This window comes from Phyllopteryx taeniolatus, chromosome 7 (genome assembly GCF_024500385.1).
Source record: "Phyllopteryx taeniolatus isolate TA_2022b chromosome 7, UOR_Ptae_1.2, whole genome shotgun sequence".
Taxonomy (NCBI): Eukaryota; Metazoa; Chordata; class Actinopteri; order Syngnathiformes; family Syngnathidae; genus Phyllopteryx; species Phyllopteryx taeniolatus.
The window spans coordinates 29,918,336-29,938,586 of NC_084508.1; the positions used below are offsets into that span (position 1 = coordinate 29,918,336).

General features: G+C 40.4%; 1 protein-coding gene across 3 annotated transcripts in view; it reads left to right on the top strand.

Moving 5' to 3' along the window:
- LOC133481277 (BMP/retinoic acid-inducible neural-specific protein 3-like) overlaps positions 1-19,663 on the top strand; it is a 90,141-nt gene extending 70,478 nt beyond the window's left edge. For all 3 annotated transcript variants that reach the window (XM_061780440.1, XM_061780442.1, XM_061780441.1), the window contains one exon: positions 15,549-19,663. In XM_061780440.1, the coding sequence (XP_061636424.1) occupies positions 15,549-16,665 (1,117 nt within the window). In that variant the 3' untranslated portion in view covers positions 16,666-19,663. The remainder of the gene's footprint in view (positions 1-15,548) is intronic.
- Positions 19,664-20,251: the final 588 nt, after the last annotated feature.

The following is a 20,251-nucleotide window of genomic DNA, read 5'->3' on the forward strand; positions in this document are numbered from 1 at the left end:
ATAAGTATTTAACACGTCACCATTTCTTCTCATGAAATATATTTCCAAAGGTGCTATTGACATGAAAAGTTCATTACATGTTGGGAACAAGTAATCCATACATACAAAGAAAGTACAACAAATAAGCCGAGAAATTAAATTGTGTGTAAGAATGTGAAATGACACAGGGAAAAAGTATTGAACACGCCAACTGGTATTAATTTAATACTTTGTCCAAAAGCCTTTGCTTGCAATGACAGCTTCAAGACGCCTCCTGTATGGAGAAACTAGTTACATGCATTGCTCTGGTGTGATTTTGGCCCATTCCTCCACACAAGCAGTCTTCAAATCTTGAAGGTTCCATGAGCTTCTTTTATGGACCATGAGTTTCATTTCTTTGCATAGATTTTTGATTGGATTCAAGACAGGTGATTGGCTGGGCCATTCTATTCTTTCTTTGAGACCAATTGAGAGTTTTCTTGGCAGTATGTTTTACATCATTATCCTGCTGAAATATCCACCCTTGTTTAATTTTCATCATCCTTGTAGATGGCAGCAGATTTTTGTCAAGAATGTCTGGTACATTTGCCCATTCATCCTTCCTTCAATAATGTGAAGTTTACCAGTACCATTTGATGCAAAGCAGCCATACACCATCATGTTCCCACCTCCAAACTTCACTGTTGGTATGGTGTTTTTAGGGTGATGTGGAGTGCCATTTCTCCTCCAAACGTGGTGTGCATTATGGCATCCAAACAGTTAAATCTTGCTCTCATCAGACCAGAATATATTCTCCCAGTATTTAACTGGCTTGTCCAAATATATTTAACAAACTTTAAACAAGCTTTGACATGCTTTTTCCTTTTTCAGCAATGGGGTCTTGCGTAGGCGGCACGGTGGCCCGACTGGTTAGAGCGTCAGCCTCACAGTTCTGAGGACCTGTGTTCAATCCCCGGCCCCTCCTGTGTGGAGTTTGCATGTTCTCCCCGTGCCTGCGTGGGTTTTCTCTGGGCACTCCGGTTTCCTCCCACATCCCAAAAACATGCATGAATTGGAGACTCTAAAATTGCCCGTAGGCATGACTGTGAGTGCGAATGGTTGTTTGTTTCTATGTGCCCTGCGATTGGCTGGCAACCAGTTCAGGGTGTACCCCGCCTCCTGCCCGATGACAGCTGGGATAGGCTCCAGCACGCCCGCGACCCTAGTGAGGAGAAGCGGCTCAGAAAATCGATGGATGGATGGATGGAGTCTTGCGTAGTGAGCGTGTATACAGGCCATGGCAGCGGAGTACATTACTCACTGTTTTCCTTGTGACAACAGTATGTGCTAATTCCAGCTCTTTTTGAAGCTCTCCACAGGTGCTCCTTGGCTGTTGGACAACTCCTATGATTATTCTTTGCACTCTGTCAGAAATCTTGTGAGGAGCACCTGGTCGAGGCAAATTTATGGTGGTATGATGGGCTTTCCACTTACGTATTATGGCCCCAACCGTGCTCACTGGAACGTTCAGAAGCTTACATATGCGCCTGTAACCAATGTCATCGTTATGTTTTGCAACAATTAGCTTGTGATCGTCTTGAGACAGCTCTCAGCTCTACCCATCATGAGATATGCCTTAACTCACACCTTAGCAATGACACCCTTTTGTAGGCCATGAATTAGGACTGAACCATCTGATATTCACTTGCACTGACAAGGGGGTGGATTGTTGTTTGATTATTAATAGATTTTAGGTGTTGTCTTGGGTTTCCATGCCTACTTGCATCTCCCTCTTCATTCAGTACTTTTTCCCTGTGTCATTTCAGTTTTATATACAACTTAATTTCTGAGCTTATTTGTTCTACTTTCTTTGTATGTATGGATTACTACGGTTGTTCCCAACATCTGGTGAAATTTTCAGGTCAATTTAGTGAGAAAAATGGTGACGTGTTAAATACTTATTTCAGTCGCTGTAGAACGTATTCTTGCCCAAAAAAAATAAATTTTACGACCTATTTAACCAATACATATCATTGCCTGTGATTTAAAACAAATACATGCAGAGGCAAAGGAAGTTCACTCATTTTTGTCACTTTTCTTTTTTATGTAATAAACCAAATCATTCACTGTGATTTTTAGCAGGTACAGTTGGCTCCTCAGGCTGTTTTTCCACTCGCCTCCATCATTTCAGACCTTCAAAATGTTGTTACCAACATAAACATTTATTTAATGATTATTGGTATTAAAACATAAACTAACGTTGCTATGCAGCTAGTGATCTACAGTGGATGCTGTTTATGTTCATGACTGCAATTACTCAACCAGAGATGCCAACCTCTCAGAAACATTCTGAATATTTTGTCAGGAACATTTTGATTTTGTCAGGGACACTTGCGTCTTAGCCAAAACAAACACACACCACCAGAAGAACTCCAAACGACACTAATATTTTTAATATGAAGTATTAAATTTAGGCTTTACACGATCAGGATTTTTGGGGCCGATCACCGATCAGCGAGTTTAAAAAAACGATAACCGATCACCGATCCGATCACAAGATGGAGGAATGTGTCTATTTAAATGACCTGTTCATTTACTGTATATACTTGTGTACTTAATTGCTCAACAATTATATTTATAATAAATAATGTATCTTTGGTTACTGATGGTGTAGTGGTACACTCGCCTGACTTTGGTGCAGGCAGCGTGGGTTCAGTTCCCACTCAGTGACGGTGTGAATGTGAGTGCGAATGGTTGTCCGTGTCTATATGTGCCCTGCGACTGACTGGCGACCAGTTCAGGGTGTAGTCTGCCTTTCGCCCGAAGTCAGCTGGGATAGCCTCCAGCGTCCCGCGACCCTAACCAGGATAAGCGGTGTTGAAAATGGAAGGATGGATGGATGAATGTATCTTTGTTCCTCTATTTATGCCAGTGAGGCATAGTGACAGACAGCACAAATGAATGGTCTTCTATTAGATGCTAGGAAAGAAATACAGTAATTAATGTTTCCACTTCTTGTGACATTTTTGTTTGTTGGTGTTCCATGAGATTTTTCAATTGTAAAATATGTTCCTTGGCTCCATAAAGGTTGGAAATCACTGCTCTAGTCAGATCGTGTATTCTAATCAGTCAGGTCAAACCAACACTAGATGACAGAAATAATGGGTGCTAACTTACTGTAATGAAATTACTTTATTTTTAATTAAATTACTTCACCCACACCGAAACTTTAGAGCATGATTCGACAGAACGGCGGCATGTTTATGTCCAACCGTTCGTGCTACCGCTAGCTTGCTAGGCTACATAACATTTTATTGCCTGCTTGTGAGCCGTATCGTATTAAAAGTACGTGAACATACCTCAAGCAAGCCTTAAACGAACGTCTTCTCCTGTCCTTAGCACCAGTGACCACCAACACACATTTTTCCCCATTTTGTCCTGATAATAGCGTCGGCTCGCTCCACTCTTGTTGTCGTCGCCACGGTAATGAGTGTATCCGGTCGCATTTGAGTTGACAAGATAAAGCCCAATTATCGTAAAAAATGGGATGCGGAATACAAGATTTTATTGCAGTAGTCTGAAATCGTGAAAGAGCAAATTTGTCTTATAGTCTGATCTGGGCATTACGTGTTGCCTGTCTCCGACGTGTTGTCTGTCCCAGACTGCCGAGGTTTTTTTTTTTTTTTTTTTAAATAACTTCTTTGGCCGTCAGATATTTACAGCATTACGTCAAAAGACACGCGACTAGGCTAAAAATAAACTTGCTTTTGGATTCAAATATACTGTGCACGCGGTGACGTGGAGTAAATGTCTTTGATGTCATTGATCAGATCGGCGAATTATGACATTAAAGCCGATCAGCATAAAATGCTAAATATCAGGCGATACCGATCAGCCCGATCAAAAAAGGTCGGTGTAAAGTCTAATTAAATTAACTGAAAATATATACAGGTATGTATGATGACCTAAATTCCAACATGATATGGCCCCGAGTGAACTTAATGCACACATTTTCTTCTCTGGAACATTTTCAACTTAACCGTAACAGTGGAACATATGAAAACTGCTTGTGTCAAAATACTGGGAAATCGGAACACTTCAAAAGTATGCATGTGTATTTTCAAAAAAGACCAAAGAAAATGAGTGGAAATCAATTTAACTCTTAATTTGAGTAATTCTGCTAAATGGTAACTAGGGGGCCGGCACTGTGGACGACTGGTTAGCACATCTGCCTCACAGTTCTGAGGACCGGGGTTCAAATCCCAGCCCCGCCTGTGTTGAAGCTTGTGAATTGGAAAAGCCGATGTTTTTAGTGTTTTATTCAAGCAGTGCTAAGCTGCCTTTAAATTGTTGTTATTATTGAGCTGTTGTGATTATTGGACGCATATACACTGAACAAAAATATAAATGCAACTCTTTTGGTTTTGCTCCAATTTTTCGTGAGCTGGACCCGAAGATCTAAAACTTTTTCTCCATACAAATCTGTCTAAATCTGTGTTGGTGAGTATTTCTCCTTTGTCGAGATAATCCATCCCACCTCACAGGTGTGGCATATCAAGATGCTGATTAGACAGCATGATTATTGCGCAGGTGTGCCATAGGCTGGACACAATAAAAGGCCACTCTGAAATGTGCAGTTTTATCACACAGCACAATGCCACAGATGTCTGAGGAAGTATGCAATTGGCATGCTGACTGCAGGAATGTCCACCAGAGTTGTTGCTCGTGAATTGAATGTTCATTTATAATTATATTATTATATTATTATTATATATTATTATGTATGTGCACACATGCTATCTTTTATTTATCAATCAATTTTCAACCAAAGAGAAAATAGCTTATTTTTGCTATCTCCAATTCATTATTTTGACTTTTGAATATTATTAGATTAGATATTGTACGTAGCTATAAAACCAATAAAACATTGTTTTGTCCCTCCCTCCACATTTGTTGCCATGAGTCTCTACCATCTTGAACCACCAGGTAAAGTTGTTGAAGTGACTTTTCTCATTCATTTCGCAGTTACATTGTTTTGCTTTATTTTATGAAACAAATGATTGTTTTTTTATTCACACTTTGTAATGGTTTTCCATGAATTTAAATTATAGTGATCACTGTGAAAATAGCTGTAAGAGATGAATAGATAGCAGCATGGGGACCGAGCTTCTCCTTTGCCTGTCGTTCACACTGTGTCTCCATAACAGTTTACATGTCCTGCTGACACTGTGCATCCGGATGGCAGAACAGCTTCCTCTCACCTGCTGTGCACAGCCATGACAGCAATGAGATGTGCATGACAAACAGATGGGTTTCAAAGGAGACAGTCAACGTCAAAACTTAGCACATTGACTGACAACATGATCAGACTGATACATTTTTTTGTGTTGATTAATATTCTAACAAATCAAAAAAATAATAATAAAAAAAACAATGAGAAAAGCCATTTCAACAACTCTTAACTGGCTTGATCAGAATGGCATAGATTCATGGCAACGAAAAGGCAAAAATGTGGCATCCTGAATTTTCTTTCTACATGCTTATTTATTTGGTTTTCTTGATACTAGAGTTAAAGTTTTTCACACTTTTCAGTTATAGTAATTAGACAACGCTTTTTTGATATGTGGCACTCGATTAAAAAAAATAATCTAATTAATTAGAGGCTTTGTAATTAATCAATCTCGAATAATCGTCTTTCAATCATATAACAAAATTTGACCTAAAAAGCAGCATAGTTTCATTTAAATAGATTTTAGTAGATGACAGAATCAAATAATTGACAAAGACAGGAATATTGTTAACTCTGGAAGAATACATTTAATTGCATCCATCCATTTTCTGAGCCGCTTCTCCTCACTAGGGTCGCGGGCGTGCTGGAACCTATCCCAGCTGTCATCGGGCAGGTGGCGGGGTAAACCCTGAACTGGTTGCCAGCCAATCGCAGGGCACATACAAACAAACAACCATTAGCACTCACAGTCACACCTACGGGCAATTTAGAGTCACCAATTAATGCATGTTTTTGGGATGTTGGAGGAAACTGGAGGCCCGGAGAAAACCCACGCAGGCACGGGGAGAACATGCAAAACCGTGCCGCCCATTTAATTGCATTTCAATACAAAACACTAGAAAACCTAAGAGAAAATCTCCAATTAGACCTAAAGTGAAAGTGCTATTTTAGGACAATTTATATTAGAAGACTATTGCCTTAAAATGGTTTCTGCACGGCAGTTGAAATGTGAAGTGTTTCGGTGGTATGAAAACTCCTTTTTGCACAAAACCAGGCTTATCAAGACTTCCATCAGGTAGTTGTTTTTTTTTCAAATGAAATTTGCCTCCCATCGAGAATTGCCACTTCTAAGAAATTAAAATAAGGGATGCCCACCATGATATCTCGGGGCCATGGCCCCACAGGCCCGACCCCTGAGGGATGGGGCGCTCACAGCAGTGTTATATGAATAAATGTGGTTCGATGTTTGGTGGTGGTCAGAAGGGCTGTAGGTGCAGAATGGCAGCCACGCTATCATCAGACTGCCCCCTACAGGGCAGCTGTGGCTACACTAGTCGCTTACGACACCCAGGGTGTAACTGTGGATTGAATGAATAATGCATGCACTCTGAGTGCCTTGAAAAGCACAATATAAGTGAAATGAATAATTATTATTATCCATCCATCCATTTTCTGTACCGGTTTTCCTCACGCGGGTCACGGACGTGCTGGAGCCCTGGGGTGGGACGTAACCAGCTATTTTCGGGCGAGAGGCGAGGTACACCCTGAACTGGCCGCCAGCCAATTGCAGGGCACATATCAACAAACAACCATTTGCACTCACATTCACACCTACGGGCAATTTAGAGTCTTGAAATAATCTACCCTGCATGTTTTTGGGATGTGGAAGGAAACCGGAGAAAAACCACACAGGCACGGGGAGAACATGCAAACTCCACACGGGAGGCCAGAGTGGAACCTGGTCCAAAGAACTGTGAGGCAGATGTGCTAAACAGTTGTCCACCGTGCTGCCGAATATTATTGTTGTTATTATATTATTATTATTATTATTATTATCTATCCATCCATCCATTTTCTACACCGCTTATCCTCACTTGGTTCGCGGGTATGCTGGAGCCTATGCCAGCTATCTTCGGGCGAGAGGCAGGGTACACCCCAAACTGGTCACCAGCCAATCGCATGGCACATAGCAACAAACAACCATTTGCACTCACATTCACACCTACGGGCAATTTAGAGTCTTGAAATAACCTACCATGCATGTTTTTGTGATGTGGGAGGAAACCGGAGTACCCGGAGAAAACCCATACAGGCACGGGGAGAACATGCAAACTCCACACAGGCAAGGCCGGGATTTCAACCCTGGTCCTCAGAACGGTGAGGCGCCTGTGCTAACCAGTCGTGAACCGCGCCGCCTATTATTATCCATCCATCCATCCATCCATTTTCTGTACCGCTTATTCTCACTGGGGTCGCGGGCTTGCTGGAGGCTATCCCAGCTATCTTTGGGCCTATTATTATTATTATTATTATTATATCGTTATATCATATGTCAATTTTTTTACTAAATATGTGATCTAGAAACAGTCTCACTTAAAATGCTTTATGACTAATGAGCATATTCTTTAGTATGCAACATTGTTGCATATAAAGTGCTGTTACTTTGGCTGCATAAATACTTCATTACATTAATTCATATTTAAAGTAAACAAAAAAGTGCCACATACTCACAACTTAGTAATTGCACAATCAGTCAAGATGTAATGCAATACAGTATGATCTACCACAGAGTAATTGCAGTATAACACTGCTTTTGGAGTAAGGACATATTTTACCACTTCTCTGCCTTTGTTCTGCCTATAGTCTTTGTTTTGTTGTTTTGTTTTTTTAATCTGGTAGTATCTTTTGATTATGTCTATGGGCACAGTCAGCACTGTTGTAGCTGAGGTTGTGTTTGACTGCACGGTACCCTTGTGTCACTTCAGGTTGCCAGGGATTTTTGTTTGTTTGTTTTGTTTCCATATAAATAGTGCATTTTCTTCTCCAGAAAATTCATGTCACATCTGCATTTTAGGTTGTGGGTAATGACACAGATTAAATATTTTATTTTAACAACTCAATATTTAACATCAGTGTTATTTGGAGCAGTAAATATTCATGAAATAATTCGAAAAATACATACGATTGATTGGGCCTTAACCTACTTTATGTGCAAATTGTGCACTGACAAAGGTACCACGTTGATTGGGACACAAAATCCGATTAAAATTTTGTTAGAATTAATTTGTTTGTAATTAATTAATCGTGATTCATGTGTTAAAGTCCCACCCCTAGCTTTTTTCTAACCATTCATCAATAATTTTTTTTATTCCACTAATCCTCATTAGAGTCACAAGTGCCCTGGAGCCTATTATCCCAGCTGATTTTGGGCGATAGGCGGGGAACATCCTGGACTGGTTGCCAGTCAAATGCCGGGCACATCCAATACAGACAAGCAACCATTCACAAACATGTTCATAATTACGGACAATTCAGATTAATCACTTAACATGCACATTTTTGGAAAGTGGGAAAAAGCTGGTGTACGCAGAAAAAGAATAAAATAAAAAAAAACTTAATATATATATATATATATATATATATATATATATTCTGCACTGCCGTCTTGTGCCAGCGACGAAGCCGCGATGGAGGCGATGATTAGTAATTTAGTGACGCTAGCTAGCTAGCTAGCCTGGGTAATCACAGTGCAGAGCTACGCAGCTGGCCGTTCAAGAGAATTTGACATAATAATCTGGCGACAAGTGACGCTAGCTAGCTAGCTAGCCTGGCTAACCATGGTGCAGAGCTGTGAGGCAGACAGACAGTGGAGCATTTCTTTTTTTTGTTTGTTTGTTTGTTTTGCGGGGGAGTTGCAGTTTCATCTTCCTGGGTGGCTGTCAATTTACTTGGGTGGCTACCCAAGTAAATCTTATAGAGGGGAAGCACTGCTTAATATTTAGTTGCAAATCCTTTTTTTGCTTGCTCAACATCTGTTACGTCGTACACTGGTGATTCCTTTTTTCTTTAGGACATTCCAAATGGTTGTATCGGCTATGGCCAATGTTTATGCAATGACTCTGAAAGATTTTCCATCTTTGCTCAGTTGCAACAACAATAAATTGCTAGGTTTTGATCAATAGATGGCTTGATGATTTTCATATTGGTTATATTTCTAACTAGTATACAGTGGGAGGAAGAAGTATGTGAACCCTTTGGAATTTCTCGATAAATTGTTCATAAAATGTTGTCTGATCATCTAAAACACAAGAATAAACCAAGTCTGGGTTTTGAAACTAATACCACACAAACAATTATGTTTTCATATTTGTATTGAAAATAACGTAAACATTTACAGGACAGGGAGGCTACTGATTCTCCAAGAGCTAATCAGAGTCAGGGGTGAGCCAACCTGACAAAAACGTGGACGTAAAATGGTAGTGCATGGTGAATAACAAGGAAAAGTGGGGCACACAGGTGAAAAGGACAGAGAAGATGGAACGATAGGGGTTCCTGGAGGAGGATAGGTATGGTTGGCAAGCTGAGGGCGCTAGGAGGCAGACTGCTGTCGTCCAGGGTGACGCCCTGTTCTTCCCGCTTGGTCCTGCTCTCGTCGGTTCATTCTGTCACGATTGGTTTTTGAAGGCAAGAAAGAAAAGGCAAAAACGTGAAGGACACAAGTGCAGGGAAGCAGGGAGGCAAGGCAGGAGTGCAGGAGTCTCAAAAAAATATTTAATTCCCAAAAAAGGCAAACAAGGAACATGGAAAAAGCTAACTAAACAATGTCCCACAACTGATAACCAAAGTAACAAAGAAACACTTGAATGAACCTAAAACTGGAAACAAAACATGACATGAAGGAGCTGATTGGTTGACACAAGGTAGAAGGTTGATGAGAACAGGTGGACACAATAAATAAATGAGCACACGACATGAACAACATGGGACACAGGAAAACATGAAACAAAACTAACCACAACCCAAACCAAAACACAGACCATGACACATACTCCCACTGTAAATTTTGTCTTCCATTTTGTTTGATCCTTCTCCAAGAACAACTCGCTCACTCGTAGAAAATGTTCCACATAGCAAGGGTATGCCCTTTATCTGCCAAATTATGGAACAGGAAGTTTTCTGGCATTTAATTTAAATCTTATTCTTCCTTTTATAACCTATAAATGTATTTAATACATTATTATTTCTGTATTGCAAGTAGTGAAACCTAGTTAACTTCAAATTGAATTATGACTGAAATACTAGTGCAAATTCTAATGGAAAATAATTCACAGAACTGCAATGATTGCTGACCAAACTGGTGAATTGGGAAAATGTGTAGCCTACTTGTCACGGAGTGCGTTTGCACCTCATTCTGATGCAGTGTCTTTGAAAAATTTTACATTTTATTATTATCAGCTATAACTGCCCTGGAGTCAAGGCTCAGGCGAACATTGTCCGTCACAAATTGTGACCCTATGTTTCGGTACATCAGAAAATACGTATAAGTATGTCATATGTATCTGAAAAAAAATTCTCCGTTGGTTTCGACGACGCAGATTCGTACCACATTCTCATCATACTGGAGCATCAGAGGCATAACAGGATAGCCAGTCTTTATTCACCTGTGCTTTTCAGACAGCACTTGACGAAGCAGAGCATTTCTTTGTCCGAAGTGCACATTCTTTTAACATAATTAGAAGTAAGGAGACAATTGCTTTCAACCCAAAAGGTGTGGACACTGAGTCTCGGACGGTAAACACTGGTCACCTCTGATGCTAAGACGTACCCTGGTCCTTTGCACGCAGAACAGAGTGCTGGGCAAAAGCAGTGATAATACTAGTTTATAGTAGCCAGTGTTTAAGAGGCCATACTGAAAGATTTGGATCTTGAATCAGTTGATGTTTGGCTTGGACCTTTGTAGTCTTATCTGATTGACAATTAACATTTCAGTGTTCAACTGTACTGCATACATGATGATCTCTTATGCAGTATGTCCGATGTACCCTACAGCTGTATATTGGATTTGACAGGAAAAGAGCATATAAAAAAGAGGAATCTGACTGGAGACAGTGGCCTTGACTAATTACATGGAGAAAAGGGGTGGGAGAGATAGAGGTCATAAAACAGTAGGGATGTCCCGATCACATTTTTTTGCACCCTAGTCGGGTCTTTGATTTGAAGGATTTGCCGATAGCGAGTACCGATCTGATACCTTGACAGTTCATTTAAAAAAAAGAGCGTGCATCCAAATTTTTCTCAAATAAATGTATGTACATACTGTACTGTATGTGTATGTATACAGTTATACATACATACATACATACATCCATCCATTTTCCAAGCTGCTGTGAGGCAGATGTGCTAACCAGTCGTCCACCGTGCCGCCTGCAAAAATATACACAATGAATATTGAATATATATACAGTGGTGCCTCAAGATATGAGCGACCCGAGTTACGAGTTTTTGAGATACGAGCCATTGATTGGCCGTGTTTTTGCTTTGACTCACAAGCCCAAACTTGAGAAACGAGTGCTGTTTGGCAGCAGGGGGCTCCACTCACTTGACAACAAGCAGCACTTTGCCTGATATAATAAGTAAATATTCTTCAAAAAAGAGACCTCAAGCTGTACATTGCCACTACCAGTTGGAGTTTACTTGAAAAGTAACTATAAAACAAAGAGAATGATAAGTTGTGTATTTGAAACAACCACAGCCTCCTTCAAACATTAGATGGAAAAACACCACAGCAACACGGGCTAACAATTACCATCCATCCATCCATTTTCTGAGCCGTTTATCCTCACAAGGGTCGCGGGCGGGAACCCTGAACTGGTTGCCAGCCAATTGGAGGGCACATATAAACAAACAACCATTCACACTCACATTCACACCTACGGGCAATTTAGAGTCTTCAATCAACCTACCACGCATGTTTTGGGGATGTGGGAGGAAACCAGAGTGCCCGGAGAAAACCCACACAGGTACGGGGAGAACAAGCAAACTCCACACAGGCGGGGCCGCATATCGAACCCCATTCCTCAGAACTGTGAGGGAGAGGGTCTAACCAGTCGGGCACCGTGCCGCCGTCGTGGGGCACGGGAGCCTATACCAGCTGACTTCGGGCGAAAGGCGGACTACACCCTGACCTGGTCGCCAGTCAGTCGCAGGGCACATATAGACACAGACAACCATTCGCACTCATATTCACACCGTCACTGAGTGGGAACTGAACCCACGCTGCCCGCACCAAAGTCAGGCGAGTCAGGCCGCTACACCATCAGCGACTTCACAATTAACATAATACAAAAATAAAATACAATAACGCCAGCCGGGTGTTAACAATAATTGAAAGTTGTGGACAAGAGATCGCCAGAGAAATTACGGAGATAAGTCTGCAGCAGACCCGAGTATTTGTGGAAGAATCACTGAGCAGTTCGATCGTGCCGATCGGCACCCAAAATATTATTCAGAGAAGAACTGAATGTAATGTGGGGTGCAAATGTTGTTACTGAGTGTTTGTACACAATGCCGAACTGTTGAGTCTTTTTGTAAAAGACGTAAAACAAAGGTTTTTGGACTGCTGACTTGAGACACACAGCCTTCCTGCACAGCAGAAGTAGAGAGGGCGGCGGTATGGGGAGAGATTTGTCTCAAAATTATTTACACAAATATATCCGCGATTTACGTGTTTTTCAGATCCACAAATATATCCATGATTTACACGTGTTTTTTTAATGTTGTGTGTGCATTTATTATGACTTATCATTTGTAAATATTAAATTCTGCTTGTGAATTGTTGGTGCATTTGTGGATCATGGGGCACGCACATTTATTTTTTAGATAAACGTAACGCAGTTTTCAGGATATTCACACATACACACACAAGTTGACACACACGTGGGAAGGCCGTCCTTTCATCCACTAGGCAGCAGTGTTGCTGTCTCCATTGATGACTTCACTGCAAGGCATTGTTATGGTAATCCAACAGTCTGGTCCGACCATGCTGAAATCCGTGGTAAACCAACCATGGCTGAACAAGGTGGACAAGAAATCGCCTTCCTCATCTGTCAGCAAGATACTAAAAACAGCTTATTATTACAGTGTTTAAATAATTTTTCATGTTCATGAGGCGGCCCAACGAGATAACAGTGGCTAGCTCTCAAACATCTATTTTATAGTCTATGGTCTCAACGGAGACAGCAACACTGCCGCCTAGCGGATGGAGGGAAGACCTTCCCACATGCGTGAATATTGTCGACTTCTGTTTGTGTAAATATCTTGTGCGTTACGTTTGTCTCAAAAATAAATACAGGTGCCCGCTGATCCACAAACACATCTTCAACAAGTCACGAGCAGAATTGAATATTTACAAATGATAAGTCATACTAATTGCACACACAACATTAAAAAACATGTTTAAATCGTGGATATATTTGGGGATCTGAAAGATCCCTCGTTTTTCACAGTTAATGGGGACCAGAACCCCCCGCTAAAGGTAAAAAAACGCGAAGTAGGATTGCTTTGCTGGCTCAAAAGCCTCGTCCTCGAGGAGGCGAATCACTCCTGGCAGCGCGAGTACTGGCTTGAGGTTCGTCAGGTTCATCAGCACCTTCTTCAGCCTCTTCATTGTCATCATCGGGCAAGATTTAGTCGTAGGGAGCTTTGGCCTTGATCCTGATCATATTAGTGTCCAAACTCACTGTCTTTTCCCTGCAATCAGCAATCCACAATGCCAATGCAGCTTCCATTTTCACAATTCTCTTATTACGTGGAGTTACCACACGTTACGCTTCCTTATTGAAGGTTATTGAAGCAGTTTTGCGGAGGTTTGCTTCCTCTTTCTTGATGTACCGCACTGTAGATTCATTCACGCCATAATGGCATGCCACAGATTCATAACTTCTGCCCTCTTTGATCATATCTAAAAGTTTCACTTTTTCGCTGATGGTCATCATCTTCTTCTTCCTCTTGGGCGCCCCAGAGGAAGCTTTTGCAGGGGCACAGCGCTTAGGCGACATTGTAAGGGCTTAACTAATTAAGTTTAAGTTATCGCTTAAACAAAAAAAGTTATCGCGAACACAACACTAAGATACAGTATGCGAGACAGTCAACAGCGTGGACGAGACTGGCAAGTCACAACATGGGAAGATGCTAGGTGATCAATCAGCTCACGGGATAAATCCCCTCTCATTGGTCGATATCGCGCCGGGAACCAATCACGCGCCTTGTATGAGTGCCCGTGGCATGTACAGTACAGTACAGTATAGGCATCTACAAAGCCTCTGAATCAACTCATCTCTTTGTTTGGCATGCAGGGAAACCTTCTCTCTCACGCATCAACATGAAACAACGCGTCTTTCCGCAATATGGCTGCCGATATGGCTGTATTTTTTCATTTTTATTTTTTGATGAATATTTTGGAAAAACCCGCGAAGCATTGAAGCCGCAAAACGTGAAGCGCGAAGTGGCGAGGGAACACTGTACTGTATTTGTGGATGTGAAAAATGTGTAAATCACGGATATATTTGTGGATTTGAAAAATATATTTGTGTAAATAATTTTGAGACAAATCTCAAAGCGAGTGTAAGGAGAGAAAGAGAGCGAGAGTGAGAGAGAGAGAGAGAGAGAGAGAGAGAGAGGGGGGGGAGATGGAGCATTTAAAGGTATAGCCACGCAAATGAAACTTCAGTTTTTGTTTGCATGTGTGAGACTTGAATTGATGACACTTCATAAAACCAGTTAATCACTTAATATATTTACATTATCTTCTATTCTATTTTTATGACTGTATTTTACAATATTCTGACACGTCTTTTTTTTAAAACATGTTTAAAAAAAATGTGGTGTCTTTTGGGGGACTGGAACGAATTGCATTTCCTTTCATTTTAATGGAGAAATATGTTTTGGGATAGAATTGTTTTATTTTTATTTATTTATTGAATTTTTTTGATAAGCGCATGGTCACAGAACGAATAAAATTTGTATCTCAAGGTACCACTATGTATATAAAACATGGAACACACACACACACACACTTTTCATCATTCTATCTTTTTATTAGCACTAAATTTGATGAAGCAGTAAACATATTAAACTACTCAAAATGCATTTTGTCCCAACTCAGAAAACTTAATCATAATTTATAATTAAACAAAAGAACCGGAATGGGTTTTTAACATACCATCAGCAAACACATTACATTTATGCTAATGAATAGAATGTTAACACAATGTAAATTACAGATCGATGTGCAGGACACTTAATAATATTTTTATATTTTATATATATTTATATTTTGGATATGATTATTGATGGGCCAACCAATTTCATATAAGCATGGTACACAATAAGAATAGCATTGCTCAGTAATTTAGGACATGGAAATGTTCTATTGCTGTTATGTCTTGCTGGAGATAAGCCAGCTGCTGACTTGATGAGCTGGGTGCAAGAGTAACAGTATCAATATTTCATATAATTTTGTCAATTATTTTCGGCCATGTCTTTCTGAAAACTGAAACATCTCTCTTACATACTGTTTCAGACCTGTGACCTACTGGTTGAACTACATCCTCTCCATAATGTACTGCAGTGAAAACAATCACATTGGCTCATACTTGGAAGAGACCCGCAGTTGCACCTGCCCTTATGAGCACCCTCCCTGTCAGGGTGTGATTCCCTGCACAGTGGGGGAAGGCACTTCCTGTGGCTCCTGTTCCTATGAGAACCGTTCCCGCTGTGCCACGTGCAACCAGGGTTATATGCTTAGTCAGGGCATGTGTCGCAACGAAGTTCCAGACTCCATTGACCATTACATCGGCTTCGAGACGGACTTGCAGGATTTGGAGTTACGCTATCTACTGCAAAAACGTGACAACCGCATCAACATCCATGGGATCTTTGTCAGCAATGATGTCAGACTAAATAACTGGTTTGACCCATCATGGAGAAAGAGGATGCTGCTGACTCTGAAAAGTAACAAATACAAGTCAAACCATGTCCACATGCTTTTGGGGATTTCTCTTCAGATTTGCCTTACCAAAAACATCACATTGGACCCAGTGCTGTCAGTCTATGTAAATCCATTTGGGGGAAGTCACTCAGAGAGTTGGATCATGCCTACTGACCAAAATAACTACCCTGACTGGGAGAGGACTAAATTACAGCTTCCCCGTGACTGTTATAACTGGACTTTGACTTTGGGCAACAAGTGGAAAAGCTTTTTTGAAACAGTTCACTTTTACTTACGGAGTCGGATCAGGGGCCCTTCAAGTAATGGAAATGGAACTGTATATTATGAACCGTTGGAATATTTGGAACCAGGGCAAAATCTTGGCTCCATGAAAATAAACAACATACAGGTGTATGGCTATAGTATGCACTTTGACCCAGACGCAATCCAGGACTTAATTTTACAGCTGGACTATCCATACACTCAGGGATCACAAGACTCTGCCCTGCTGCAGCTGCTGGAGATCCGGGATCGGGTAAACAGGCTTTCCCCACCCGGAGCGCAGCCTTTGGATCTCTTCTCTTGTTTGTTGCGGCATCGGCTCAAACTATCCACAACAGACGTTGCCAGGATCCAGGCTGCGCTGCAGACGTTCAGTGCCAAGCAGCCCAACTCGATGGAATACGAAACAACCAAATTATGTAGCTAATAAGTGGGCAGGAGGCCAGGTGCACAGATGGAAAACTGTTACCACACACTCCAGATGATGGTTAAGAGCAATTTTGGAGCTGTGCAAAGGATGTTTGAGGGACATTCTCAATGTCATCATGAATCTCAAGAGTGCACTTTCATTCTTCATAGAAATTTGTACAACACTAGAATTTCATCACTATCTTGTTCACATTCTTCTTTTCAAAAAACAGACTGACACTTATACATTCGTACAGTATAATCAAACTTTGCAACACCATAATTTATGTTTCGAACACAAATGCACAAACTTGAATAACAATGTAATGCTCTTATATATATTTTTACACCAGCATATTTTATATTTTTGTTGTAGTGTTTTGCAGCCTATATTTCACAGTTAAGACAAACATTATCTCTTGCTGATATATCCTGACCTTTTATTTTAACATGTGACTTGATTGACAGCTTCTTGTTTTCAGCGTTTCCTGTGATAATATCAAGTTAAAAAAAAAATTTGTAGGAAAAGTGTTACACACGTTTGTATGAACAACATATATACAGGAAATATATGTATTCCACTAGAATGATCACACAGTGTTTATTTTTCTATTGTTGTTTGTGTGTGTGTGGGGGGAGGGGGGAACACTGTATATGAAATTGTATTATAACATTTGTTAATACAGTACTCTGAATAAAAAGCTTTTTACGTGTGAGCTATAGATAGGGTATCATGTGGGGGATACTAATCATCCTTCAGAATATTCATTTCCCAAATATTACATATTTGAATTTGTAGAACATAGGACTGGGCATTGTTAAGAACCTTACACTTCAATTTGATTTGGATTCTTGGGGTTGTTATTTGAGTCAATATCACTTCTTTCGGTTTGCAATTTGATTCGATATTGATTTACAACGGCTGAAATAGGTATTTAACACGTCACCATTTTTTCTCACAAAATATACTTCTCAAGGTGCTATTGACCTGAAAATGTCACCAGATATAACAACCCAAGTAATCCATACGTACAAACAAAGTAGAAAAATAAGGTCAGAAATTAAGTTGTGTGTAAAAATGTGAAATGACACAGGGAAAAAGTATTGAACACATGAAGAAAGGGAGGTGAAAAGGGTCATGGAAACCCAAGACAACACCTAAAATCTATCAATAATCAAACAGCAATTTCAGTGCAAATGAATATCAGCTGGTTTAGTCCTAATTGATGGCCTACAAAAATGTCTCATGGCCAAGTTGTGAGTCAATGCACAACTCATGATGGGTAAGAGCAAAGAGCTGTCTCAAGACCATCGCAAACTAATTATTGCAAAACATAACGATGGCATTCGTTAAAGGTGCATATCTAAGCTTCTGACCGTTCCAGTGAGCATGCTTGGTGCCATAATACGTAAGTGGAATGCCAATCATACCACCATGAATTTGCGTCAATGAGGTACTCCTCGCAAGATTTCTGACTGAGGAGTCAGAGGATTGCAAAGAATAATCAGAAGAGTTGTCCAAGAGCCAAGGACCACCTGTGGAGCACTTAAAAAAGACCTGGAATTAGCAGGTACTGTTGTCACAAGAAAAACAGTGAGTAATGTACTCTTCTACCATGGCCTGTATGTACGCTCACCACGCAAGACTGCAATGCTGAAAAGAAAGCATGTCATAGCTCGTTTAAAGTTTGCTGAACAACATTTGGACAAGCCAGTTAAATACTGGGAGAATATAGTCTGGTCGGATGAGAGCAAAATTGAACTGTTTGGATGCCATAATGCACACCACGTTTGGAGGAGAAATGGCACTCTACATCACCCTAAAAACACCATACCAACAGTAAAGTTCGGAGGTCAGAACATGATGGCGTGGGGCTGCTTTTCAGCAAATGGTACTCGTAAACGTCACATTATTGAAGGAAGGATGAATGGGCAAATCTGCTGCCATCTACATGAATGATGAAAAGGAAACGAGGGTGAACATTTAATCAGGATAATGATCCAAAGCATACTGCCAAGGAAACTCTCAATTGGTTTCCAAAAAAAAAAAAAATAATAACCTGACTTGTATCCAATCAAAAATCTATGCAAAGAACTGAAACTCAAGGTCCATAAAAGAAGTCCATGGAACCTTCAAGATTTGCAGACTGCTTGTGTGGAGGAATGGGCCAAAATCACACCAGAGCAATGCATGCGACTAGTTTCTCCATACAGGAGGCGTGATTGCATACAAAGGCATTTGTACAAAGTATTAAATAAATACCAAATGGCATGTTCAATAGTTTTTCCCTGTGTCATTTCAGATTATTACACATAACTTAATTTCTGATCTTATTTGTTCTACTTTCTTTGTATGTATGGATTACTTGGGTTGTTCCCAACATCTGATGACATTTTCATGTCAATAGCACCTTTGGAAATATCCATCCATCCATTTTCTGAGCCGCTTCTCCTCACTAGGGTCGCGGGCGTACCGGAGCCCATCCCAGCTGTCATCGGGCAGGAGGCGGGCTACACCCTGAACTGGTCGCCAGCAGATCTCAGGGCACATACAAACAAACAACCATTCACACTCACAGTCACACCCACGGGCAATTTAGAGTTGTTTATTAACCTACCACGGATGTTTTTTGGGATGTTGGAGGAAACCGGAGTGCCCGGAGAAAACCCACGCAGGCACGGGGAAAACATGCAAACTCCACACAGGCGGGACCGGGGACTGAACCCGGGTCCTCAGAACTGTGAGGCTGGCGCTCTCACTATTCGGCCACCGTGCCGCCCCTTTGGAAATATATTTAGTGAAAAAAATGGTGACGTGTTAAATACTTATTTCAGCCGCTGTAAATGTTCCAATATCTATTTAGTAAGGAGTATAATTATACAATTAACTAAGAGTACATTTTGAACATTTTAAAATATTTATTTTTGATGCCATGTAAAATATGTTGAATGTCATCACATATTTTAATCAATAAAACATCTGAAAATAAACATTTGCACATAACTTAATCGTATATAAGGAGTACAAAAGTAAAAAATATCGCAGTTGTGTACAACCCCAATTCCAATCAAGTTGGGACGTTGTGTTAAACATAAATAAAAACAGAATACAATGATTTGCAAATCATGTTCAACCTATATTTAATTGAATGAACTACAAAGACAAGATATTTAATGTTCAAATTGATCAACTTTGTTGTTTTTAGCAAATAATCATTAACTTTGAATTTTCTGGCTGTAACACATTCCAAAAAAGCTGGGACAGGTAACAAAAAAGACTGAGAAAGTTGAGAAATGCTCATCAAACACCTGTTTGGAACATCCCATAGGTGAACAGGCTGATTGGGAACAGGTGGGTGCCATGATTGGGTATAAAAGGAGCTTCCCTGAATTGCCCAGTCACAAGCAAAGATGGGGCGAGGTTCACCTCTTTGTGAACAAGTGCGTGAGAAAATAGTTGAACACTTTAAGGACAATGTTCCCCAATGTACAATTGCAAGAAATTTAGGGATTTCATCATCTACGGTCAATAATATAATGAAAAGGTTCAGAGAATCTGGACAAATCACTGCATGCAAAAGGCATGCCCAAAAAAACAACATTGA